The sequence below is a fragment of the Equus quagga genome, chromosome 2, assembly GCF_021613505.1.
Source record: "Equus quagga isolate Etosha38 chromosome 2, UCLA_HA_Equagga_1.0, whole genome shotgun sequence".
Classification (NCBI taxonomy): domain Eukaryota; kingdom Metazoa; phylum Chordata; class Mammalia; order Perissodactyla; family Equidae; genus Equus; species Equus quagga.
In genome coordinates this window covers 58,831,491-58,858,244 of record NC_060268.1, presented here as the reverse complement: position 1 = coordinate 58,858,244, position 26,754 = coordinate 58,831,491, and the positions used below count along the sequence as shown (strand labels likewise).

The following is a 26,754-nucleotide window of genomic DNA, read 5'->3' as shown; positions in this document are numbered from 1 at the left end:
AAAAGTGAGAGTTTATTTCTGGACTCTCAATTCTGTTCTATTGCTCTTTATGTCTATTTTTATGACTAGCCCTCTGTCTTGTTCACTGTAGCTTTGTAGTGAGTTTTGAAATCAGGTAGCATGAGTCTTCTAACTTTGTTCTGTCAGTTTTTATTATCTGAAAATGTCTTTATTTTTTCCTAACCCTTGAAGATGGCTTTGCCACTACACAAATACTAAATCAACTTATTTATATAATTTTAATAATTATATATATATATATATTTTTTTTTGGTGAGGAAGGTTTCCCAGAGCTAACATCTGTGCCAGTCTTCCTCTATTTTATGTGGGATGCTGCCACAGCATGGCTTGACAAGCGGTGCTAGGTCCACGCCCAGGATCCGAACCTGCAAACGCCAGGCTGCCAAAGCAGAGTGCAGGAACCTAACCACTATGCCACAAGGCCAACCCCTTAACAATTATATTTTTCATCTTCAAAAGGTTTTTGTTGTTATTCTTTTTCAAAAGTGTCTAGTCACTTTTGATAACCTCCAATTGCTTGCTCATTTTAAAAACAATTCCTGAGTTTATTTTTGATTCTTTAAAACATTTATATGATAAATTTTTACTCTATGCAGTAACATAAGAGTTTGCATGCATGTTCTTGGAGAATTTTCTTACTTTTTGTGAGCCTAACAATGCAATAAAAAGTGTGTTTCATCCAAGAGGATCTAATAGTGAGTCCTTCAGGGTATAGCACAGTGGTTAAACGTGTGATTCTAGAACCAGATTATCTAGGTTCAAATATTGGTCCTTTTGCTTATTGGCAGTGCAGTCTTGGAGAAGTTATTCAACCCCTGTGTGCTTCAGTTTCCTCAACTATAAACTTGAGAAAACAATGTGTACCTCATGGGACTGTTACAAGGATTAGTCAAACACACATAGGAACACAATATGTATTACTTAGTGGCATATAGTAACCACTATATGTGTTTGCTCTTATTATTCTGTGCCACACTGCTGGAAATAGAAAAGTAATTTGTGTAGATTTAACAAGGTGATGCTTCATTTTTGTGGTATCATACGAAACTGAGTTGTTCTACAGAGGTAGCTCTCCAGAAAATTCAATTTTATTCTCTTTATCTAAGCTCTAAAACCTTTAAACTTTTATTTTGATCTGTTTTGGGTAGAAATCTTTATAATAAAGTATATAGTCTATCTTTTTAAAAACAGAAATAACATGGGGACGGACTGGTGGTACAGTGGTTAAGTTTGTGTGCTCTGCTTCAGTGGCCAGGGGTGCACAGTTTCGGATCCTGGGTGCAGACCAAGCACTGCTTGTCAAGCCATGCTGTGGCAGCATCCCACATAAAATAGAGGAAGATTGGCACAGATGTTAGCTCAAGGCCAATCTTCCTCAAAACAAACAAACAAAACCAGAAATAACATAATTAGATCTTTTCTTGATGTATTAGGAACACAATTATGAACACCAATTATCATGATGGTATAATAAATGGCAACCAGGGCTGATAGGATAGAAGAAATTTGAGGGCCAGCCCTGATGGCCTAGTGGTTAAAGTTTGGTGCTCACTGCTTTGGTGGCCCAGGTTTGCTTCCAGGTCACAGAACCACACCAGCCCTCTCTGTCAGTTGCCATGCTGTGGCGGTGGCTCACATAGAAGAACTAGAAGGACTTACAACTAGGATATACAACTATGTACTGGTACTTTGGGGAGGGAAAAAAGAAAAAGAGGAAGATTAGCAACAGATGTTAGCTCAGGGTGAATCTTTCTCAGCAAAAAACCCCCACAAAAACCAAAAAACAGAAAAAAATCCCTGTAAGAAAAAAATTTGACCAATTCCAAATAACTTCAGACTATATACACTTCTTGTTGAGTTCTTGCATCCATTTTCCTATTTCCTCCCTTTTTGTCAGGCTCTTAGAGAATCCTTTGGCTGTGGTTAATATGCCTGCTTCTAGCACCTCTTTCCTTTCTAATTTACTCCCTTGTGGGATGGGGATCCATATGATCAAATCAATACTTAAGATGAATAGACTCGGAGATTCAGAACGCCTAGGTATGAGCAAACGACATGAACTTTGACGAGCCAACTTTGCAACATCTATTTTGGTGACTCAGAAGCCTTTTCTCCTCGTTTCCTCGTTATTGACTACTTTACCAATGGGCACTACTTTACACACACAGCCCAGTGGGTGCTTGTGAATAAATAAATATTACTTGCAAGTAATAAATGATTACAATTGTTACTGAAGTAAATATCACTTTTATTATCTAATGTTATGGTTAATGCAAGTTAATTGCAAATTGAAAAGGACTTATAAACCAAGGGTCTACACTCTCTCTCTCTTTCATCTCTCTTTTTCAGTTTTTCATTTGAAATCAAGTGAACTCCTTACAATGCTAAAGAATAATGGAGTAGGGTGAGGTCATCAACAAGCTGGCTAGGAAGTAGAACTGAAAAAGAAGTTTTTACAGGCATAAAAGACATAAATTACAGTATTGTACAGTAAAAAAAAAAATCCCTATTATTTATTAAGCTATGGGTCAAAGAACCCATTTATTCCTCACATTAACCCCAGGAGGTCAAGAGCACCCTACTTTACAGATGAAAAATGAGGCTTATGAAGTAATTTGCCAGAAGTCACACAGCTGGTAGGTGACTCAGCTGGGATCCACACACCAGTCCTTCTACCCCTGACATCTGTCCCCTTTAGAAAATACTAAACAAGCATTTCCTAGCAGTGTCTTCAAGATTCCGTACACCAAAAGTTCCGGTGGGTTAGCCTTGAGAACACTTCCCTCCCACCCCTCTCTACCCCACAGATTCAAAGAGGAAAGCTGTGGTGAATTAGTGCCATCTGCTGACCATCTCCCTGAACCTCAAGGGCAAGGACTGTCCTCTAATTGAGGACAATAGAGGCTATCTGAAATCATCACCAACCCCCAAGGACAGGCCCAGGAGGATGGTGAGCACCCTCCTACAGACCCCTTGGTCTCCCTACAACACCAAGGTTATGAGGAAGACAGTGGTGGCAATGGGAGGGAGCCTAAAGAAGAGGCCTGAGAAATAAAGGCACAGACTTTTACTACCACAGTGGAAACTTGCCTTATTCATTTCTGCAAATAAACCTTAGCATCTCTTGATTCTAGTATTCTAGCAGTAAAAACAGATTCCTGAGCCCTACTCTGGACTATTTTATGAAAACCTTTAGGGGAGGGTCCTAGGTGTATTTTAACAAACACCCCAGGTCATTCTTAAGAGAAGGAAGGATGAGGGGTGGTCACCGCCTTCATGGAATGGCAGCTTTTTAGTCCCTGATGTGAGACTTCTAAGTAGGGAGTAGAGATTCTGCAGACTACTAAAATCTTACCAGCTTTTGGAGGAGTATATAGGGAAGTAATGGAAACAGTAGCGGAGATTAGGGTGTGAGTCTTGGCTCTGCTGTCACCTTAGGCAAGTCACTTAAACCCTCTGTGTCTTGATTTTCTCAGCTGCAAAACTGGAATGCAGATGATAACAATACCCCACTGGGTTGCTGTGAGAATCAGATGGGAAGGTGGATGCGAAAGTACTTCGTAAAGTTCTATTAGCTATTGTTAGAATTATTTTGTATCTCATATCACCTACAGACACAGGCTCTTATTTTTTTACTTTTTATTTTTTAGTCCTTATCTTTTAAAATATAAATGTTGAGTTCCTGTTACGTGCTTGGCAGGATCAATGTCTGCTGAAGGGTCAGTGTTCAGCCACGTAAAAGAAATGTCTTTATTCAGAAGAGACAGTGATTCCCAACAGAATGATGGCTCTCTGGGAGGCTGCGCCAGAATCTCTAGTGGAGGAGAAGGTGAGATTTTTATGTTTATCAAAAAGAGGCTTGGGTTAAAAAAGAAAAGACTGAGAACCACAGTTTTAAAATGAGGAAACTTGGGCTCTATTTCTCTCTCTGTTTTTGCCTCATTATGTGACCTTGGTCAAGTCCCTGCCTTTTTATTGGTCTGTTTCCTCATCTGAAAAATCCAGTGCTAAATTGGATGACTCACTGACTCTAACCTATAAAAATATTTTTCACTTATCAACTCACAATGTTCAAAATCCTGGGAGGCAGAATCAAGTATAAAAGGAAAAAAAAGAGTTTTATGTAAAATGGAGACATAAAAAGTTATGTGCCTTCAGCTACGTAGTTCACGAAAGGTAAATAAGAAGTCAGCTCCTCAAATGAAACTATTTGAGCTGGAAAATTGCACTTGACTTCCTTTTTTAAGCATCAATAACTAGTCATAAAAGAGCTGAAACTAGGAGTGATCTGGAAGTATTTTGTTCCAAAGAGCTGATAAGATGTGACCACAGGTATTTGCTATCACTCTCCTGATAGACGATTGAGAGGATCCATTTTATCACAGGGATAATCTCAAATGGCTCTGCGCTTCCAAATCCAGAACTTAAGGGGATGGCCTGATAGGAACCTGACCAGAGGCTATCCATGTAGTGCCAAGGGGAAGAGAAGGGTCCTAGTGTCCCTCTGGAACTCCATCCTTCTTTGCCAAGACACCAAGCTCTGCTCTATCTCACAGCTATCTGGCCACACCCTGGAGCAAGGACACTATTCCAAGCTGTGAATTTCAGGTCAGGGAATGTACACCTCACTGTAAAATGGAACATGTTTCTTTTGTCAAACAGCCAAGTGGTTCCTAAAGAATGATCCTTTACGTTTGAACCTTTTCCAACACAGATGTTATTTTATTTAAACTTGACACCTCTTTGTGCTCAAATATGAAATGGGAAGTCTTGGTATATCCCCAAGGTACAAGTTCCTCAATTTGAACACCACTATAAGACTTATACCATCAAAGAGCCTAGCACAAAGTTAGTGTCCCAATCCACGCTTGCTGGGTGATCATCCTAATAATCCAGGTATATCCTGACCCATAGAGCTTAATTTTGGGGTGATGCATTGAAATTACCAAAGTCACGTTGCCTGTGATGAAACTGTCACCAGTCTGAGGCCAAAGCCACATGACCCTTGTTCACATTGCTGAGCAAAAGTTAAACTGAGTTGTGTACAGCTCCCTTTGTTTTGTACTTTCTAGGGCAAAGTCTACACTCTACTAAGCAGGCATCTCCTGAGAGTTCCCTCTGGGACACTCAGTCAGTTGGATTAACCATTGTATAAATTTGTAGAATTTCTGTCTATTAACACTCAACTCTTTGTCAATTATAATTCGTTCTGATTATACATCAAATTTTCTGAAGACACCATCCCAGGTTTCTGCTAAGCAAAAGTATTGTTGGAAGATAAGTACTTACTCAAGTATTTACTGAATTTCTACTGTGTATTCAGCCCAAGTATATAATGAAATAGCTGCCTTCAAAGAGCTCATAATCCAGTTGGGAATACAGGCTAAACACACAAATTATCAGCCCATAAATAAAATTAAATGCTCAATCATCCTGGGAAGAAGGATATACTACACAACATTATAAGGATATTTCTATGTCATCATACCAGTAACATATATTTTTGTTTTACTTACTTACAGTCTTATCTTTCCCCACTAAAACAGAAGCTCCATGAAAGAAACATTTTTTTGGTTCAATACTATTTCGTCAGCGCCTGGCATGTAATAGACGCAATAAATATTTGTTGACTGAATGAATGAGAAGTTCTTAGAATAGACAGAGAAAAGGAAGGCTTCATGGAGTGCTGCCACATAAGCCTTGACTTAACTACGGCTTTATTCAGCTTGCTTTATAGCAATCTGTAGATTTTAGCAAACAACTTCTTTATTTCTATAATAAGAAGGAAATGTGCATATAATTGAAATAGAAGGTAGGGTGGGATGAAAGGAATTTAAATTGGTTGTTAGGGTCCATATGACCCACTTAGCTCATTGTTAAAACGAGAGGTTTGTTCTAGAATTAGCGGTTTTCAAACATTGTTTCAAAGCAGAACTTTCTTTTCTTTTTTTCTTTTTTGAGGAAGATTAGCCCTGAGCTAACTGCTGCCAATCCTCCTCTTTTTGCCGAGGAAGACTGGCCCTGAGCTAACATCTGTGCCCATCTTCCTCTACTTTATATGTGGAACGCCTACCACAGCACAGCTTTTGCCAAGTGGTGCCACGTCCGCACCCGGGATCGAACCCGCAAACCCCGGGCTGCCGAAGTGGAACGTGCGCACTTAACCGCTATGCCACCGGGCCAGCCCAGAACTTTATTTTCCCACAAAACCCTAATAAATAAAACAAATAAAAGCAGAGCTGCTCTGATTGACTTTGGGGTGGCCCGGAGGAGGAGATGGGGGGGCCAACCTCTCAGTGCCCTTACTCCCTCTACAGAGCTATGGCTTCTGAGGGATTCTAAGAACAGTTTGAAAACACTCGATTGAGGGAACTTTAGAGTCTCTCCAATCTCAAAGTTCTATTAATGGAGGTAGCTGAGGAAGACCTGGGCTCCCTTCTGGTCTCTGCCACTTCAAGCTGAGGGAGTACCAGGAGTCCAGAGAGTGAGGGGAAAAAAAACAAACACCTGTGGCCTGGGCCAAGGCCAGTGACTCTTCTCATGGCCAAATCCAGGGAGCCAGAAGACACATTTCTCTGAGCCAAGATTGATGAGGGCTAAATAACTTGGGTGACTCGGTCTTGACTGTGGCTTGACTCTCTCCTCCCTCTCCCCTTCAAACCCCCATCCAAGCTCAGAACTAAAGGCATCCAAGCTCACCTGGCAATTTCTCTGGGCTTTGGAGTTGATCAGAATCTTATACACAAAGTAAATACTCAGTCTAGCGCCAACCGAGGTGGGAAAAGAGTCTGATTCATTTGTCAGCATCCTCCACCTTGTACAGCTGGTCGATCTGTTTTAGCTGTCCAGAGAGGAACCAGCCATGCAGGCAGAGGCTCAAGGTAACAGAAGACAGTTTAATACCACGGTGTGGTCAGGTTTAGGGGAACCGACAGAGGATTGTAAAGCATTCAGGGACTAGCAACAGCTGGAGGAATTAGCACCACGAGGTTTGAAAGAACAAGAAAAGAGAGCTGTCATCCAACAGTTGTTTGTAAAAATACCACTTTCGTGTTACCAGTGAGGAAACAGAATAGGAGAAAATAAGGAACGCGGGACATGGAATCCCCAGGGAAGAAACTTATTGAATCTGAAGCGTCTAGCGGCAGCCGAAGGACTTTAAAAGACTCCTCCTGGGGCCGGCAAAGCCACCGGTTTCACTTTGATCCTCCCAGCCATCAACCAAAAAACACCAGAAGCTTAAAGCGACGAGTCGAGACCACAACTCCCGGCATGTATCTCTCTACGTCTAGCTCAAACTTTTCAACGCTAGGGTAAAAGTGGTGCCGGAAGAATCGCATTTCGGGATTTGTAGTTGTCCCATTTGAGGCCGGCCGCCTGCCGTAGCTTGCTCATTGGCCCCCAGATCACCGCCCCCTACCCCTCGTCGCACGACCGTGTCTCACGCACGCACACGCGGCGAGCGCCCCCGCCCCCGCCCAGGACGCAGGCGCGCGCACGCTCCCCGGGCCGGGTATGCGGGGGTGGGAGTGGGGGGAGGCGGAGGAAGGAGAGGGAGGGAGGCGGGGTTAGGTATCTACTTTATCGAGTAGACGGCAGTAGGGCCCGAAGAGCGCGAGGGCCTGACTGCCTGGTGTGTGAACTCTGCACTGGGTCTAGGGCCGGGGGGAAGATCCGGAGCCAAGTCAGCGCGCCCTGCGAGGAGGAGTCGGGCCGCTGAGACCCGGAGGGCAGTGGGGGCGAAGCCCCGGCCTAGGCCCCGCCGAGATGTCCGGCTGCGGCGCTTGTAGTTGCGGCGCGGCCGCCGCGCGGCTCCTCACCTCCTCGCTCGCCTCCGCACAGAGAGGTAACGAAGTAGTCCCTCATCGGAGCGTTGGGCCCGGAGTGTCCCCGCCGACGGTGGGGGCCCGGGGAGGGCAGGAGGCCTACCCCATCCCGAGTGTGAGGGGATGCGCGGCGCCTCCCCGGGCACCCGCCGCTTTCCCCGTGGGATGGGGCCCTGCCACCCTCTGGAGCGGCTCTCTCGGATTTGGAGTAGACCTCTTGTGCTCTGCTCCCCCTCCCGCCCGCCCTCGGGCCTCCTGACTTTGGGGCCGGAAGGTGGCCACTTTGCGGAAACCCTGAAAGAGGCACAGAATGCTCCTTTCGTTGAAAGGCGTCTCCGGCCCCGCTCAGGGCTGCGCCGGGGGCTGCCGCGCGCCCGGTCTGCGGCTCCTCGTCCTTCGGGCCTGTCGGGGTCTCCGGGAAGGGCTCGGGTGAGGGGCTCTCGTGTTGGGGCCGCGGGGCGCCGAGCCGGCCGTCCCGGACGCAGGCCGCGCGAGGCCCGCGGCGTCACTGTCACTGTGCGGCCGCCTCCCGCGGGACGTAAACAGGGCTCGCGGTGCCGCCCGCCGCCGGGGAGCCTCGGGCCCGCGGGAGGGCGGCCGGCAGGCTGGGGGATTCGAGTGCCCTGCGGTCGTGTGCCGGTTCTCCTGACTTGACAGTCCAGGTAGTTTCTTCAGGGTGGCGCTTGTTTACCTTCCTTTCTGTTTATCGGAAAGGAGCCGTGAAAGAGTGGCAGCTCCGGCCAAGAGATTCCGGAACAGAAACCATTTTTCTCCTCCCCAAATCTATGAATATCAGACTGCGAGGCTACGTCCTGTTACAGTTATTAACTTCTCGACAAATCTGCTTTATTTTGGTTTGTCAGCTTATGACCTTTGGATAAATAAAAAAAGCCCCCCTTTCCTAACTTGGGTTAATTATAAAATGCTTACTGTTTACTTAATGTCTGTTTTCCGACGGTTTCTTTCACAAAGAGGGATTAAATGAAGTAATGTGAGCGGAAGCATTTTGTAAAATGATATGTAAAATGTGAAGGAGTGGATTTAGTCCCAAGACATCGTTAAACCTGAACAAGTAGATGTCCCTCTTCCAGGAATTGGAGTTGCACACACTTGAAAGTGACAGCTATTTAAATTCGTGTATTTGACGTATATTAGTTGAGGACCTAGTATGTGCTGTTTGGGTGCTGGAGGTGGTGGTGAACAGTCCTCGCCTTCAAGGTAAAATCTAGTGGAGTGGGCAAAGACTAATGCCGTTTCTGGGAGTCGGCGAGTGTGCGCTCTGGGGGCGGGGAAGGCTCCTTTGACAAAGCTCTTCATCTGTTCCCATCACTTGTCCCTAAAAACTGAATCACAGGAGGTGTGCAGTTATTTATTTATTTATTTTTAAAACAACCACTGCTTTAAAAATTAAACATACTATTAGGTAAATCACAAATTAGTGGCTTATTTAGGAATGGTTATCTGTTTGTTTATCGGTTAATACAAGTTTGCCAGAGGTTTTCAGAAATACCGAACCAGTATTTTCACTGTAAAGGAGTAAATAAAGCTTAAAGTATAATACGCTACCCAATATCATTAATGAATGTAATATTTGTACATGACAGTGAGGCAGCAAATAGTTTTCACATTGATTTAAGACTTTGCTAAGGCTTAATTACATAAAATATTTATTTTCCGTAGTAGAAACTTTAAAAGTATACATAAGTCTACAAGAATATAGAGATATTTCCTTTAAGGACTTAAAAAACTCCAGGAGGGTTATTTTTATGTAGGATTCCTGGAAAGAGGAAGAGAGGCAGAAGGGAAAGAAAAATCAGAATTGAAGTGTAGCTGGTTTGTTTTTCTTATAAACAGTAAAAGCTTTCAGCAACATAATATAAACGGGAGAATTTCATCAAAATAATCTTCTAAGAAGAGATTGTACAATGAATTAAGAATAAAAGGGGAAAGTTCAGAACTCTGAAGTACAGTGCTGTTCTCCATTTTCATTGGTCTGTCGTGTTAGACTAAAAGTTTTAGATAGTTTGAAAAACTATTTGGTAAATTGTCATACTAGATGCTGGATCTATTTTCTTTTCCTGATGGGCTGTATGTATCCAATTTAATGTGTTTTCCCTCACTATTCTCTTTGAATATGAAGCCTATAATAAAGTAGAAATTTTAAATGTTTTTTTACCCAAATTGCTGGTATCTTTCAATTTTAATGTATATTTTTAAATGTGTGCTTTGCATAGATAAAAGTCACCTTGCATTCTAAATATGTGCATTCAGAAATGCTTGATTCCATTAAAAAAAATTCCAAATTACAATGCTTGGTCTGAATTTGGCTGTGAGAATTGTGGGATCATCTGTAACTCCCTTGATTTCTGGCTGCTTTTTGTCCTTGTCCATCAAAAGAGTGTCACTTTATGAGGGTGTGAATGAAGATATGAAGATGCTCCAACATGTTGGCGTCCATAATTTTCATCATAGTTACATAAAGTGCCTACCTTAACAGTTTTTAGCTAGATTTTAATTCTTTCTCTTTTTTGCTAGTTAGATACAATACAAATTAAATAAGGGAAAGTGAATCAGTGATAGAACATCTTTATTTCTGGAATTGCAAACTATTTCTTAATATTTCTTCTTTCTTGACACGTTCATCTTCACACCAGCAGACTAGCCTAGTGCAAACCCATCAAACATTTTTTTTTTTTTTGAGGAAGACTGACCCTGAGCTAACTGCTGCCAATCCTCCTCTTTTTGCTGAGGAAGGCTGGCCCTGAGCTAACATCCGTGCCCGTCTTCCTCTACTTTATATGTGAGATGCCTACCACAGCATAGCGTGCCAAGTGGTGCCATGTCTGCACCCGGGATCTGAACCAGCGAACCCTGGGCTGCCGAAGTGGAATGTGCACACTTAACCACTGCACCACTGGGCCGGCCCCTATCAAACATTTTTAAACTTGAGGAAAGTATCATAGGAGTGATGTTATTTTTCTTTATTAAGAAGTATTCAGAACTCATGAAATAAGAACCTGGGCATAAAATGAAATTTTGAGACTAATAAAAGCAATAAGCATCTACTAAGTTGCCAGCATTGTTTGAGTTTTTTGTTGAATTTTTTTTCCATTTGTGTTAGAGGTTAGAGGCTAAGTGTTTAAGGGAGCATTTTTTTAACTTGATTTGCCATTTCATCAATTGTTATACACTTAAATATTGTCACTATAAATAGATAATAATTTTTAATTTTTCACTAGTTCTATTTCTAAAGTATAAGTTAAAGATCAATTTATCTTTTCTTTTTTGGTGAGGAAGATTGGCCCTGAGCTAATATCTGTTGCTGATCTTCCTCTTTTTGTGTGAGAAAGATTCACCGTGAGCTAACATCTGTGCCAGTCTTCCTCTACTTTGTATGTGGAATGCCACCACAGCGTGGCTTGATGAGCGGGGTGTAGGTCTGTACCTGGGATCCGAACCTGTAGACCCTGGGCCGCCGAAGGGGAGCAGTTGAACTTTAACCACTCTGCCACAAGGCTGGCGCCTCTCCTAGTTCTTAATAGCCTTGAAATCTGTGTGCCTTATCTTAATATTTCTTTTTAAAAACAGCTCCTGTGAAACTCAGAAAACTTTATATCTGTATGACAAAAGTTTTGTAAAGGGTTTAACTTTTTAACTTTTCTGTTGTTACTGCCAAGTAGTCTTTTGAAATATACTTTACGGAAATACTTTGTTTTTTAGCTTTTAGGGGTTCTTCACGGTTCACAGGCATCCAGAGGGTCCAGGGATAGAATTCAGAGGTTCTGTGAACTTTGTTTTTATTAATCTTTAACTGAAATATAGTATTTCCTTCAACTATGAATGTTGGCAACAAACCACAATAGTGTTCGCAGTATCTGAATTTGTCATCAATCAAAATCACAAGTATTTTCATGTCACATTACAGTTGCTTATATCTCAAAATACTCTTTATACTTTTCACTGCTTTGAAATCATGGTAGTTATTAAAAGAACTGTTAGGTCTTATTTATTTGAGGAAGATTGGCTCCGAGTTAACATCTGTTGCCAGTCTTCCTCTTTTTTTTTTTCTCCCCAAAGCCCCAGTACATAGTTGTATATCCTAGTTGTAAGTCCTTCTGGTTCTTGTGTGTGGGACACTGCCACAGCATGGCTTGATGAGCAGTGTGTAGGTCCACGCCCAGGATCTGAACTGGCGAACCTGGGCTGCAGAAGCAGAGCGTGCGGACTTACCCGTGACACCACTGGGCCGGCCCCATGATCTTACTTAATTTTGTTTGCAAAGAAGCATATTTTTAAAATATTTTGATAACTACTTCAGTAGAATTGGTTTCCTTTGTTTTGTGTTTTATTCTATACATTTAAAAACATTATTCTGAGAAGGGGCCTGTCCATAGTCTTCACCAGACTGCCCCAAGGGTTTATGGCACAAAAAGGGTTAAAAACTCCTGATTTGTTTGCTGCAGTGATTTCTGTGGAGGTTTCATAGGTTTGGTGAGTGGTCATTTAAACTGTGTAGTCCAGTGGATTAAAAAGTGTGGTCCCCAGACCAGTAGCATCAGCATTACCTGGGAACTTGTTAGAAATGACATTCTTGGGTCCCACCTCCGACCTTCTAAATCAGAACCAGGGAAGATCCCCTGCAATCTGTGTTTTAAGAAGCTCTCCAGGTGATTTTGATGCGCGGTCAAGTTTGAGAACCACTGATTCAGTATTTATGGCATCTTGTTGGTACAGCCCGTAGATTATAGAATGTTAAAATAGCACTACAGTATCATACTGTTAGGACCAGCAAAGAAATCCTTAAATTTAGGAGTTTAAATGACATGAATATGTTTTTCAGATAGTATTTTCTGTGGTGACTGTATGGTTGCATTGGTTTCATATGTTACTTGATAAGTTATTTAAAGTGAAAGACTTATTTTTCTTTCTATTCAAGTAGACTTTGAAGGGATCATGTTTGTAATTTTTATTTCCTTTAAATTCCCAAAGATAATTTTCTTTCAGCTTATTTTCTAATAATATTAAATATTGTAAATTGTTGAACACTTTTAAAAGGTATATTTTATTGTAAATGAGCATACAGTGTGTGTGATATTTCAGGGTTAGGTTTTGTTCTAAATATCCAAGTACAAGTAGCCTCACATGAAGCTTGTTATTGTAGTTTTCTTTGTGAATATATCGTAATGGTTCAATTAAAAGTTGTATTTGTTACATAGTTATATTACATTATTTTATTCTACTTGTCCTATTAACTTATTATGGACATTTTCAAACACACGTGAAATAGAACAGTGAACCCTCAAATACCCATCACCCACCTCAAACTCCATTAACTGTCTGCATTCTTGATTTCATCTACCCTCTCCCTCATTACTTTTTCTAGACTTGCTTTTTAGATTGATACAGTGTTTAAATCATATTATGTCCTTGGGAAAACATTATTTTGCTTTAAATTCATGAACTACTTTATATTTCATTCTTTCTCTTTTTTTTTGAAGATGAGCCCTGAGCTAACGTCTGTTGCCAGTCTTCTTTTTTTTCTTCTTCTTCTTCTCCCCAAAGCCCCCCAGTACATAGTTGTATATTCTAGTTGTAGGTCTTTCTAGTTGTGCTGTGTGGGATGCCACCTCAGCATGGCCCAATGAGTGGCAGCATGTCTGCGCCCAGGATCCGAACGGGTGAAACCCTGGGCCATCGAAGCAGACGGAGCTTGCGAACTTAACCACTCGGCCATGGCCTTGGGGCCGCCCTTTATATCTCATTCTAATAAGAGAGTAATGGCTATTGTCATTTACTCCAAAAAATTGAGATGTTACACTTGAGAAAATTTGAAATGTCTTTTGAAAACATTACTTACAGGTATTCTTTGTGAATTTATATAGAGATGAGGAAATTTGGTTCCTCTTATTGGTATCTTTCTTGAGAAATTTGGTGAGTTTATTTTTGTACTTTGTGGAAATGGAAATGGCCTAGGTGATAAATAACTGAAGAAACTAATTGTTCTAACAGTGTACGCAAATGTGTTAGAAAATTGGAGTTAATAAAACCAATCAGTAATATAACTAAGCAATTGTTTTTGAATTGTTTGAAGGACATAATTTTAAACCAGTTTGTGCATTTGGATATAATATTTACATATGTGCATGATCTCTTAAAATCCCTAATGGGTATAGAAATAAAAATTTAAAGGCTGAGTTGAGAATTTTGCAGGGAATGTAAAATGAAGGAGGCAGAATCAATTTCTTAAATTTATTTGTCTTAACTTTACTGACCCTCCCTTTTTATTGTTTACGTTATTACCTCCTAATATCACTCTGGTAAACTGCTGGGAAACTTCCTTCTTGGTGATTCGTTAATGAATCTTAGCTTATGAAGGGTTCTGAGTAGCGCTACAGTACTGAAATCTGTGGGATCTTGTTTAGCCTAGGACCGTTCTATGTCTTGTGTAGGGAATACTCTTTTAAAGACCAGCTTGGGAAATGTTGCCTCACAGTGTGCAGTAAGGCTCTTTTGCCATTGACTGTAATTTATTTTGGGGTTTATATTGTATTTATATGAGAAAAACCAGGGGGCTGCAAACAGTGACCCCGTGGACCAAGTCCAACCACACCTGTTTGTTTATATATTGTTTATGCTTGCTTTTATGTTACGATCAGAGTAGTTGGGACTGAGACTACAAGGCCCACAAAGCTGAAGATATTTACTATCCTGGTCCTCTAATAGAAAAAGTTTGCCAAATAAATCAGTGATTGACCTATATTCTTCTTTTTTTTTATTATTATTATTTTTTTTTTTTGATTTTTTTATTTTTTTCCTTTTTCTCCACAAAGCCCCCCAGTACATAGTTGTATATTCTTCGTTGTGGATCCTTCTAGTTGTAGCATGTGGACGCTGCCTCAGCGTGGTCTGACGAGCAGTGCCATGTCCGCGCCCAGAATTCGAACTAGCGAAACACTGGGCCGCCTGCAGCGGAGCGCGCGAACTTAACCACTCGGCCACGGGGCCAGCCCTGACCTATATTCTTTTTAAGACTTTTAACTTCACATGTGGCAAAAAGTTAAAATGTTTGAAATCAGGATGGTAGTTACACGTATTTACTGAATTATATTTCTTTTTTCTATAGGATTGGAATATTTCATTAAAATGTGTGTTTAGTGAACAGCATATAACTTTATAAAGAACATTTGAAGTTTGTTTCCATTGTTGCAGATATTTCCCCCATATAACCCAAGAGACAGACGAGAGTTCATGTCAATTCCCGTTCTCATTGGTAGAAATAATATCAGAAGAATAAGAATATAAGATGTAAATGGCCTTGTCCCCCCTACAGATGAGGAGAGTATTGAACTACTTATCTCTCAGACTTTGAAAGAGCCACTCACTGTTATGACCTGGGTGGTCTTCCCTCACTTCCTGAGGACACCCTGGGAAAGAAACGTCTTCATTCACTTGGAATCTGTCAGAGGCCCGTGTCTGGCCTGTTTGTGAGAGGGCTTTGCCTCTGATGGTGTCACTAGTTTCTCTACCAGTTTGTACTACTGCTTTGGGAACTGTAACTTTTCAACCTCCTTTATGCTTAAGGAATTTTTATTTTCAGGGGATTTATTGAAGGCATGTTAATATTTGATGTGTAGACTAATAAATTTCGTTATATTTTCAGGTATTTCTTGTGGTCGCATTCACATACTGGTTTTAGGAAGGCTTGGGACATTTGAAACTCAGATTCTACGAAGAGTTCCTTTTAGAACCTTTACAGAAACACCAGCATGCTTTGCCTCAAAAGATGGGATAAGTAAAGATGGCTCTGGAGATGGAAATAAGGTATTTTATTTTTCTTGGCATCTATACACATATTTGATTTCCCTTCTTTAAACAATTAAATATAATAATAGTACTCTGTATTCTGTTGGTTTATATGTTTTCTGTAGGAAATGAGAAATACATAAAATGGCCTGAAGAATTTTATGTAATTTTATATTGTGTTTCAGTCTGAACCATAAAATAGTTTTACAAGCATTGCACTTAGTAAGCAGTAATTAAAATTTCTAACACCACAAAGTAGTAAAGAAACTTCATTAAATAATGTTTATGTAGTCGATCTATAAGATTGAATTCGGAATAGCCATCATTTCCTGCTTTCACACAACTCTTACAACTCATAATAGTATAAACCCCACTTAATCCTCCACCTAAAAATCCTGGATATCTGTATGACTTAATGTTGGGCTCCTCTGTAGCTAGAAAGTAGATGATTGGTGATTGTATTGGGTCAGTGAATTATTATCAGTTTTTTTTGTCATGTGGATTTGAAACACTTGAGTTAGTATTATGTGTGAGACAAAATGCCGGGTGCTTTCCATAGCCACACTTAATCCTAAGGAGAACTCTGAAGTAGGTGGAATTATCCCCATTTTAGAGATGAGCAAAGTTGGATTCTAGAAAGTTAAGAGTCACTATTTGCCATGATAATAACTCTTGATTCACTTTCATTGAAATGTAGTTTTTTCATCTATAGTAACTTTTTTTCCTAGTGCTTATTGAATCATTGGAAGAAAGCTATTTATTATACATGCTGGCTCATAGCATGTAAAGAAAGAATACAGATAAATGTCTGTGTTTACTAGAACTGATAGTATTTTTTTGGTAAATATATTTTTTGACACCAGTAATAGTAGAGATATAAATTATACTAAATAATTCCATTCTAGAAATTGTAAAAAATTGTAAGATTAATTACAAACTATATTGTTAATATTGAAGTTACAAATAAAATGATTGCCTGAAAGTAATAATGGGCACGCTCTTTTTTTTTTTTTTACCTCCACAAACATTAGAAATCAGCGAGTGAGGGAAGCAGTAAGAAGTCAGGCTCTGGGAATTCTGGAAAAGGTGGAAACCAGCTGCGCTGTCCGAAATGTGGCGACTTGTGCACACATGTAGAGACCTTTGTGTGTAAGTATTACTTCTTCTATTGTTCTTTTTCTGTACCTTTTCTATAAATTGTTAACTGCATAGAAATATATAAACCAGTTATTTTTTTCCTGAACTTACATAATTCTCTCTTATGTTCACCGGAAACTAAAAATCCCCAGGACTATTAGTACTTTTCACTGTGGTATAAGAGATAATTTAAGAAAACTGTTTACTTTTTTATTTTGCTTATGTGTGTTTATTTCAGATTTGGATTTTGTGAGTCTTTGTGGATGTGACCATTAAGCTGTAGGAGAACCAAGGCTTATTTATTCTGTATTTATTACTCCATTCTTCGAATACCTTTTAAGCATCTCATATAGCTGGAGAGGTCAGTCATTCAAATATTAAGGTATTTTCCCTCTCTGAGTACTTACCAGAGGAGCTAAGCCCTCAATTCTAAGTGTCTGATAATTGTTAATGATTCAGACACAAGGAGAAGGAAGAAATCAACAGTCCTGTTTTTGCTGTAGTGTCAGTAACTTTCTCCCAAATGCAAAGATACTACTTACAGATATTTTAATGAATCAAATAACTTGTTACCTACATGATTAGAGTTCATGGTAATGACTGAAGAGTAAATTACGTTGCACTACCATGTCTGCCTTCCATATAGTTCAGTTGTGAACAGGTTGCTGGTCAGGTTTGGCAGAAGTTTCAGTTTTTGATGATTAGCTGGAGAGGATTCCCTATACTCTAACCCAAACATTGAGACTTTAGTTACAGTTTCACTGTTATCATTAATATTAATTGGCCATATATGAAAAAGTACTACATGTAGCATGTTTTTACAGTTTAGGAAAAACTTTTAAAATAGTTCCATTCTATAGCCAGAATGTTAGAGGTTCTTTTCATGGTTTTGCCTAGTAAGAGATCAAAGAGAAGAATCAGTCTGAGTGATTATTAATTTGTTTTCCAACATAAAATGAAATGGTAGAACTGAATGATATAATTTCTAAATAACATTTAGTATTAATAAATTTGGTGTGATATAATAAAATTCTAAAAAGTCTGAGAATTGCTTAATTCATAATGGCAGTGTCGTATTTACCTATATTTTAATCAAGGGATCTTCCCTTTTTTTCTTCCAGAGAAAGAGTTCAACCTTTATAGACCTAAAGAATCATTTCTTAAGAGTAGAAAAGGAAAGTAACATTTAATAAATGCCAGTGTATATCATTTTATTCTCACAATCTTGTTTTTGTCGGGATAGAGAATATCCTTATTTTTATAAATGAAGAAGCTAAGATTGAGCAAGTTTAAGTAACTCATCCAAGGTCACAGATCAGTGAAGATTTGCTATTCATAAATTCCTATCCCATACATTTCTCCCAACTGGAATTCTTGAGGGATAGATAAACTAGTTCCTCTTGAGATTAAATTTATTTTTCTTTTATGCAATGTTTTCGAAACTTGCCAACTGAGAGTGGTTCTTAAACATACAGACTCTCTCCTTCCCTAGAGATTAAGATTCTGTAGGTGTTGGGTAGGGTCCTAGAATCTGTATGTTTAACAAAGAAATCAAGTATGGAAAACACTATACTTTGGTGTTGTCTAATCTACTCAAGACTAAAGTCTGTTTCCTTTGGGAATTCTAAGTGGGGAGGGGGATGTAAAAGTAGAGAATGTGGAAAAAAGAGTAAAAGAAGAGTACATACTTATCCAGAATTTAGTAAGCAAACATCTGTTGAGTCAGACCTGCTAGGCTGAGAAAATACACATGAGCGTGACACTGTCTCTGCCCGCTGGAGCTTTACATTGCAGGAGTAACAGGCCCCAAGAGTGGGACAAGGCCCTCCTCCCTTGGTTTTGCAGACCCATAGTCAGAGTCTCTTTGGAATGCATCCCTTTTGAATGCTGAAGATCATCTGTGTTACTCATTGAAAGCTGGGTCATCCTAGTTCTGAAGAGTTTTGTTTGATCTTGGGTTATTCGTTTTGTTTCAACCCACATTTATTTAGTTATTAGTTCATAAACGTCTTTTTATGTACTTTTTGGTCACTTGTAGTTCTTTTGTGAAGGGCCTGTTTAGGTAATTTTCCACTTTTTTTGTCAATTTTAATTATGTATTTTTAATTAAGAAATATATGTGTATAACCCTCTTTATTAAAAAAGTAGAACTTTATCAATAAAGCTAAAGATATATCTCTGTCAGATATCTTCATCAAACATCTAACTTTTAAATGCATAAATGGTATCATGTTCATGTTTTTGCAAATTACTTTGTTTCCAACTCAGCACTGTTTTGAGAGCTGTGTATGTAATGCATACATGTCTAATCCTTCCCTTTCTTAAATTAAAAAGAATTTTTTTGAGATATCATTCATATACATTACAGTTCAGTCTTTTAAATTATACATTTCAAGGGTTTTTTGTATATTCACCAAGTTATACAGTCATCACCACTATCTAATTCCAGAACATTTTCTTCACCCCAAAAGGAAACCCTGTGCCCCTTAGCAGTCACTTTCCACTCCTTCCCCTCCCAGCCCTAGCAACTGTTAACCTACTTATTGTCTCTATGGATTTGTCTCCTCTGGATTTTTCATATAAATAGATTTATACAATATGTGACATTTTGTGTCTGGCTTCTTTCACTTAGCATGTTTTCAAGCTTCATCTGTGTTGTATCATGTATCATACTTCATTGCTTTTTATGGCTGAATAGTATTCCATTGTTTATCCATTCATCAGTTGATGGACATATGAGTTGTTTCTGCTTGTTAGCTATTATGAATAATGCTGCTATGAACATTTGTATACAAGTTTTTGTGTGTGCATGTGTTTTTACATCTTGGGTATATGCTTAGGAATGGAATTGCTGGGTGAGAAGGTAAGTCTATGTTTAGCTTTTTAAGGAACTGCCAACTGTTTTCCACAGAGCCTGTACCATTTTACAACCTGACTAGCAATGTATGTGTTCCAGTTTCTCCATATCCTCTTCAACATTTGTCTTTTTTATTATAGCCATCATAGGGATGTGAAGTGGTATGTCCTTGTGGTTTTGATTTATATTTCCCTAATGACTAAAGACGTTAAGCATCTTTTCTTGTGTTTATTGACCATTTGTATGTCTTCTTTGGGGAAAAGACTGTTTAAATCCTTTGTCCATTTTAAAATTGGGTTATCTTTTTATTGTTGAGTTATAAGCATTCTCTATATATTCTGAATACTAGACCCTTATCCAGATACATGATTTACAAATGTTTTCTCTCATTCTGTAGGTAGTTCTTTCCTTTTAAATGCTATAAAAGTCAGCAAACTTTTACAATAAAATGCCAAGTAAAAATATTTTAGGCTTTGTGGGCCAAATGGTCTCTGTTGCAACTATTCTCCTTTGCTCTTATAGTTTGAGATCAACCATAGACAATGTAAATGAGTGAAATTGCCTATGTTCCAATAAAACTTTGTACATGGACACTGAAATTTGAATTTCATATAACTTTCATTGTCATCTTTTTCCAAAATGTAAAAACTATTCTTAGTTCATGGATCTTGCTGTATGTATTCCATCTAACAAGTATATTTGTGGTAATTTTTATGTTTTCTTATCATGGTATTAATCTTACTTGACTTTGTTGGAATAAAATACCATTTTTATAGATACCATTATGAATGTATAGAAAATCATCAGATATTGAAATAAGAAGTTTCTTTTTGGTGAGGAAGATTGTCACTGAGCTAACGTTTGTACCAATCTTGTTCCACTTTGTATGTGGGATGCTGCCACAGCATTGCTTGATGAGTGGTGTGTAGGTCCATGCCCGGGATCTGAACCCATGAACCCTGGGCCACTGAAGTAAAGTGCACAAACTGAATGTCACTGGGCCAGCCCTAAGAATAATATCGAAGAAATTTTTCATTATAAGGGCTAGTATACACTGTTCTTTAGGACTTTTCTTGCCCATTTCAAAAATAAGCTGTCAAACATGAATAGTGTCCCCACTTTTATTAAGGTAGGGCCTTTAGTTATTTTTTCTTTTTCTGTATATGGTACTTTTTTAAGGCTTACTATATACGTGTCTCATTAGCGTGGGAATTAAACTTTTCTGCAATGGTTTGGAGATTTTATGTTGGACCCTGAAACTTGTTCAGAACCATGAAGAACTTTCATTTAAACAAATCTAAAAACATTTTTACTAAGGTGGTCTTTCTGTCACTGACATACTATACAACCCTGTTTACTAGGATTAGTATTGTGTATATAAAGAAATATTGGATAATTGTAATCATTTAAAGGAAAGAGGTTTATTTGTGCCCTGACAATGTAACACAATTGGATTTTTGCAAATATGTATTGCAATGCTTGTATTTTTTTTCCAAAATAGCATTTTGATAAATAAAATTAAATCCTTGAATTTGGGCATATGTTGAACATGTTTCATTATAAAATTGTATTGCAAATATTCAAGTAGAATTTAAGCAACTCTTCAACAGTAAGCAAAGAGGAATGTGATTTGTTCATGTTTAATTTCTTTCCCTTTGACCTAATTTCTTTTTTTTCTTTAAAGATTTGATTTTTCCTTTTTCTCCCCAAAGCCCCAGTACATAGTTGTATATTTTTAGTTCTGGGTCTTTCTAGTTGTGGCACGTGGGGTGGCGCCTCAGCATGGCTTGATGAGTGGTGTCATGTCTACGCCCATGATCAGGACCGGCGAAACCCTGGGCCGCCGAAGCGGAGCACGTGAACTTAACCACTCGGCCACCAGGCTGGCCCTGACCTAATTTCTTTAGAGAAATATTTTGTTCTTGTGTTCTCAGGCCAGATTTTCGTATCACACAGCTTGAACTAGTTCAGAGGCTTCTCTGCCCTTTAGTCCTTGCCCTGTTTACCATCAATAACAATTGTAAGCTGGTGCCTCATTAGAAAATGAAGGCATTGGCTCTCTTTCCCACTGATGGGAAATGGTGATATTGTATTTTGGCTTGTGTTAATTGAAAGAACCTAGTGGAAATGAACAAATGTAGTTTACTGAACTCATCTATCTTAGGTGTAAGCCAGGCTGTTTACTGTGGCTAATGGAGTGAACTACAAGCCTACTTTTTGTCAAGTACATAGTTTTCATTCACAGTTAGTCTTTAAGGTTAAACACTATTTGAATTATTTATTGTTTTCTGCTGACCTTTCTTTTTACAGCATCTACCCGTTTTGTGAAGTGTGAAAAATGTCATCATTTTTTTGTTGTGCTATCTGAAGCAGACTCAAAGAAAAGCATAATTAAAGAACCTGAATCAGCAGCAGAAGCTGTAAAATTGGCATTCCAACAGAAACCACCTCCTCCTCCCAAGAAGGTATAAGTCTTAACTCACTCTTATAAGCATTTTATCTTGAAAACATTTCTTTGCTCCCCTCTCCCCAGTTTTTCTTGGATCCTAATATTAGTATCTAAATAAGTGTAAGTTCTTAATACGGACTACATCTGGCTAAATTGCTGATATTTGATACTTGGAATTTACATATGGAGTATTTTGCTGTTTTCCCATGATTACTGCATTCAATAGTGATGAAAGATAGTTGGATGATTATTAAAATAGTATTAATACTAAATTAATCTAAAATGATATTCTTAAAATAGAGCCTCTGTGGATTTATTTTTGTTAGTTTGGGCCCTTAAATAACACCAGCTGCGATTTCCCCCTTATAAATTAGTCTACTTTATGGTAAAACAGCCTCAGTCTAACAATGGAAGCAAGTAATTTTTTCATGGCCAATGTGCCAAGGCTCTCTTCTATAGCACTGTGACTTTTGTGTGGGCTCTTTCCAGGAGTCGCAGGGAGGTTGTGATTTGGCTGTAATGAAATTTGACAGAGCATACCAAGTCCTTGGTGTGTGCTTTCTGAGAATGGGGAGCCCTGCTCCTGGCCTGTGTGCCCTCTCTTCTGGCCATGTCTCAGATGTATGCAGGCTTAGATTATTTCTCACCCTCTGCCTCACTGTAGCTATCTTCTCATCTGTTTAGATACCTGTGCATTTGCCTCTACCTCCAAATGTGCTGTGGCAGATTTAATAATCTATGGGTATAAATTGTGAGGAATGAAGATTTAAAAAAAACATAATAAAATGCACATGGTCAACAACTACCGAATTTGTCATGTAAAAATAAATAATATAATGGAAAATATAGCTGTTAAGCTTTATATTCTCCACTAATTTGTGTAGACTTTAGACGTCTGAGTCAAAGTTCTAGAAAATAAGTAGGCAATTTAACTATTTTCAGGAGTTAGTGAATATTAACAGTTAATTTCTGTTTACTAAAAGCTGAGGGAATTTACCCCAGGTTCCAAGCTGTTGGCAATATCCAAGTATCTAATAGAGCTTTAGTTTCCACTAAGAATAAAGCTTTTAGATTGCCATTTAGATAAATGCATAGCCCCAAAGTTAATATCTGAGAAAAAGCTAAATATTTATGAGTATTAACACATAGATACTGGTAATATAATGGCTTTTTTTATATAATGCCAGTTTTTGAAAAGGGTAGTTTTATAACACATTATCTTTGTGAGAAATATTATTCATATGATTGAGAGAGGTGTAGTCAGGATTTATTTTAATGATTACATTAATATAATGCCTTTAAGACCCATGATGTCATGTTTAGGTATTCTAAGTAACTTTAATATTAACTTTTAAAAATTAGGATCAATGGCATTGTTTATAGACTAGAAACTGACATAGCACTAGAAGAGTACAGTGATGCCTTGTTAAGCTAGAGAACAAATGAGTTGTGTTTTTGCTATTTAGGATTTGGAGCCTCTGAATCATTGCTACATAATGTATCATGCCCTTGGCATTTTGTTTTTGACAAGAGTCTTTGTTGAAATTTAAAACTGTAAGCAAAAATGCTCAGTATATAACTTTTTAATGTGTGTGTTTTTATGATAGCTCATAGTAAATTATTCATACCTAATCATTTTTCAGATTTATAACTACCTCGACAAGTATGTTGTTGGCCAGTCATTTGCTAAGAAGGTACTTTCGGTTGCTGTGTACAATCATTATAAGAGAATATATAATAATATCCCAGCTAATCTGAGACAGCAAGCAGAGGTTGAGAAGCAGACATCATTAACACCTAGAGGTTAGTGTTTTGATAATTGACCAAAATAAAAATTACTATGCTTAGTGGTAATCTTTATTTGCAACTCCTTGCTTTCGTCTTAAAATGCTTTTAGTATAGTACAGCATTTTTTAAAGTAGGTTACGTCCTGTTAGTGGATCGTGAAATCATTTTCCTAAGTTGCCAAAGGTGTTTTTTTTAAAAAAAGTTAATAAGTGTGAATAGAAAATACCAGAGAATGTTAAGTCTTAGTTAAGTATTGTTTCTTAAAACTTTTGTTTTCATTTTATGTGCATGGATTCTGAGTCGCAGAACAAAATGTATTTCTTACCAAAGTTCTCAGTGAAAAATGTTTGAAACTCACTGGGATAGAGATTGAGACATCATCTTTGAATTGTAGACTTCATCACAACTAGTTTCCCATGACCAGATCATTGCAATGCTCTGTACGACTCTGAGTTCTTCTCTTTTGGGTTCAGGATACAGAATTTCATTTGCCTAAGTCAGAGGTAGATGGAGATGATAACTCTTACAGAACATATCCAGCACTCTTTCTTTTTGGGGCCCCAGCCACAGAGTGCAAGGTTAAGGGCAAATTTGTAAGTGATTCAAAGTATAATTCATATTAATGATAGATTCTCATACAGTCATGTGCCACATAACGTTTTGGTCAGTCATGGACCACATATACAACTGTGGTCCCATAAGACTAGTACCATACAGCCTAGGTGTGTAGCAGGCTATACCATCTAGGTTTGTGTAAGTGCACTCTGTGATGTTTGTACAGTGACGAAGTTGCCTAATGATGCATTTCGCAGAATGTATCCCCATTGTTAAGCAACGCATGACTGTATACCAATATACTGTGTAATCTCAACTTACTTTGGACAATAATATGTGTTATATTAATAGAATGCTTTTATTAAAAAAACTATGAATAGAGTAAAATGTAAATATTTAAAATTTTTTTTGTTGTTGGCTAGGGAGTCCTGATTTCTTACTTAGGTCTGCAATCTATCATTTAACATGGTTTTCGTCATTTTACAATTCGAAGGAGTTCTACTAAATACTTAGATTTATAAGACTACAATATCTTTTGATTACTTTTAGTAGCTACTAAACATATAACTGATTGGTTCACAGAAGACACTTGTTAACTTGTTGAACTTACCTGCAAAATAGTTATGTGATAGTATTGGTTACTTTATTTTTAGAAAGTGTAAGTTGTGATAACTTAGTGGGAGACTTGGAACCTTCATTTTTATAAGGTCCAAATAATCGTGGAGCAAAATTATTTTTTCTGATTCCTCCAGTCAACAAATCAATAGTTAAACTCTTCTAAATGCTGGAAAAGCAAATGGTTAAATGGTATTTATAGTATGAGAGGTTTAAACTCTTATTGAAGACTTAAATTATTACTACTCTTTTCTTAAAATAGATACCAACTTTGTATTTGACAAATATGAATATCAACAACTGGACAGCCATCATTAAGCATGTTTGGGGTTTTTTTTTATATATAGAAAGGATGTAGCATATAGATTCTTTGATAACGTGAAAAGCTGAGAAAACATTAATGAACACATCCTTTAAATATATTTGAAAGAGGGGCAAGAAGTAGGATATTCCTTGTTTGTTCCCCTAAACTAAACAAATATATAGTATTTTCATGTTGCCGTTTTCATCCTCTTTCTTAGAGTTAGAAATAAGAAGACGGGAGGATGAGTACAGATTTACAAGTAAGTGACCTCTCCTCAGGTCCTCCTCTGTAATCATTCTTCCTTTTGAGATTTACCTCAGTGAAGTGTGTCAGCAGTAGTAACGGTAGACATGTATTTGCTTGTGTGTTACTGAGAAAGATGTATATTATCTAAACATGTTTATCATATATAATAGATATAACTTTGGAACAGTTTTTCAAAGCTAATTTGTATAGTTTGCATATGTTGGTTTATTTCAGTTATTTGGTTTTATCTTTTCTATTGTGATATATTTTTAAGCATAATTAGAGAAATAAAAATAATTATATATAGTTTTCCTCTGTAAATATAGACCTGCATATTTTAAAAATCTGTAGCTTGCTATTGTATATCATTTTTTTTGCCGTATACTTAGACTTGGCCTGCTTATAAGTGACAGAAATTTGGGGAGAGGCAGATTATCTGCCAGCTACTCTGCCAGAAATCACACTCTTTACTTTTTGGTGTTTATTAAACTTAATATAGCCTTGCATATGATAAATAAGCCCCAGCTCACTGTTTCCAGCCCTGGATTGCCCCTAAAGTATCAGATGGTCTGATGGAGGGTGTGGAAGGACCTGATACATCAAGGATAGTGGCCATTCTGATGTCTTGCTCCTTTTCCTTTGGAGGTGGATATAGTTGCTGCCCAGAGGGTGAAGCTTCCAGGAGTAGCATAAAAAGATTCACATGGCCTTTTGTTTTAGTAATTAAAATAACAAACAAAAGAATACAATTGATAAACCAGTATGAACATTTTTCACTTAAAAGTTTGATACTTTTACATTTGCCTTTGAACCAAGCAGTATTATATATCTACTATTTGAAGTGTACCATATATATATATATATATATATATGTATACAGGATGAGCCATGAGAATATAACTAGTTTACCAGCTCTGGCATGAGATTTATTACATATAATAAAATTATATTATCTCTAGTTATTTGTAAATTGTATGGAAATAATGATTATACCATGCATGATAAAATTAAATACAGTAAGTACAGTAGAATTAACTTATATATAAGAATGTAAGATCTAAATAATAAACTTTAAGTGCATGTATAATTTATATTTTACAATCCCAAAATATAATCAAATATGCTGTCAATACTGTATTTTTAAATTTGGGCA

At 38.1% G+C, this 26,754-nt stretch overlaps 1 protein-coding gene across 2 annotated transcripts in view; it reads left to right on the top strand.

Moving 5' to 3' along the window:
- The first annotated feature begins 7,599 nt into the window (after window positions 1-7,599).
- CLPX (caseinolytic mitochondrial matrix peptidase chaperone subunit X) overlaps window positions 7,600-26,754 on the top strand; it is a 35,352-nt gene continuing 16,197 nt past the window's right edge. Inside the window, exons 1-6 of one of the 2 annotated variants that reach the window (XM_046653710.1) lie at window positions 7,600-7,867; window positions 15,508-15,668; window positions 16,682-16,799; window positions 21,955-22,109; window positions 23,737-23,896; window positions 25,573-25,614. In XM_046653710.1, coding sequence (XP_046509666.1) covers window positions 7,789-7,867; window positions 15,508-15,668; window positions 16,682-16,799; window positions 21,955-22,109; window positions 23,737-23,896; window positions 25,573-25,614 — 715 coding nt within the window. In that variant the 5' untranslated portion in view covers window positions 7,600-7,788. The remainder of the gene's footprint in view (window positions 7,868-15,507; window positions 15,669-16,681; window positions 16,800-21,954; window positions 22,110-23,736; window positions 23,897-25,572; window positions 25,615-26,754) is intronic. The other variant, XM_046653711.1, reaches the window with a different exon arrangement.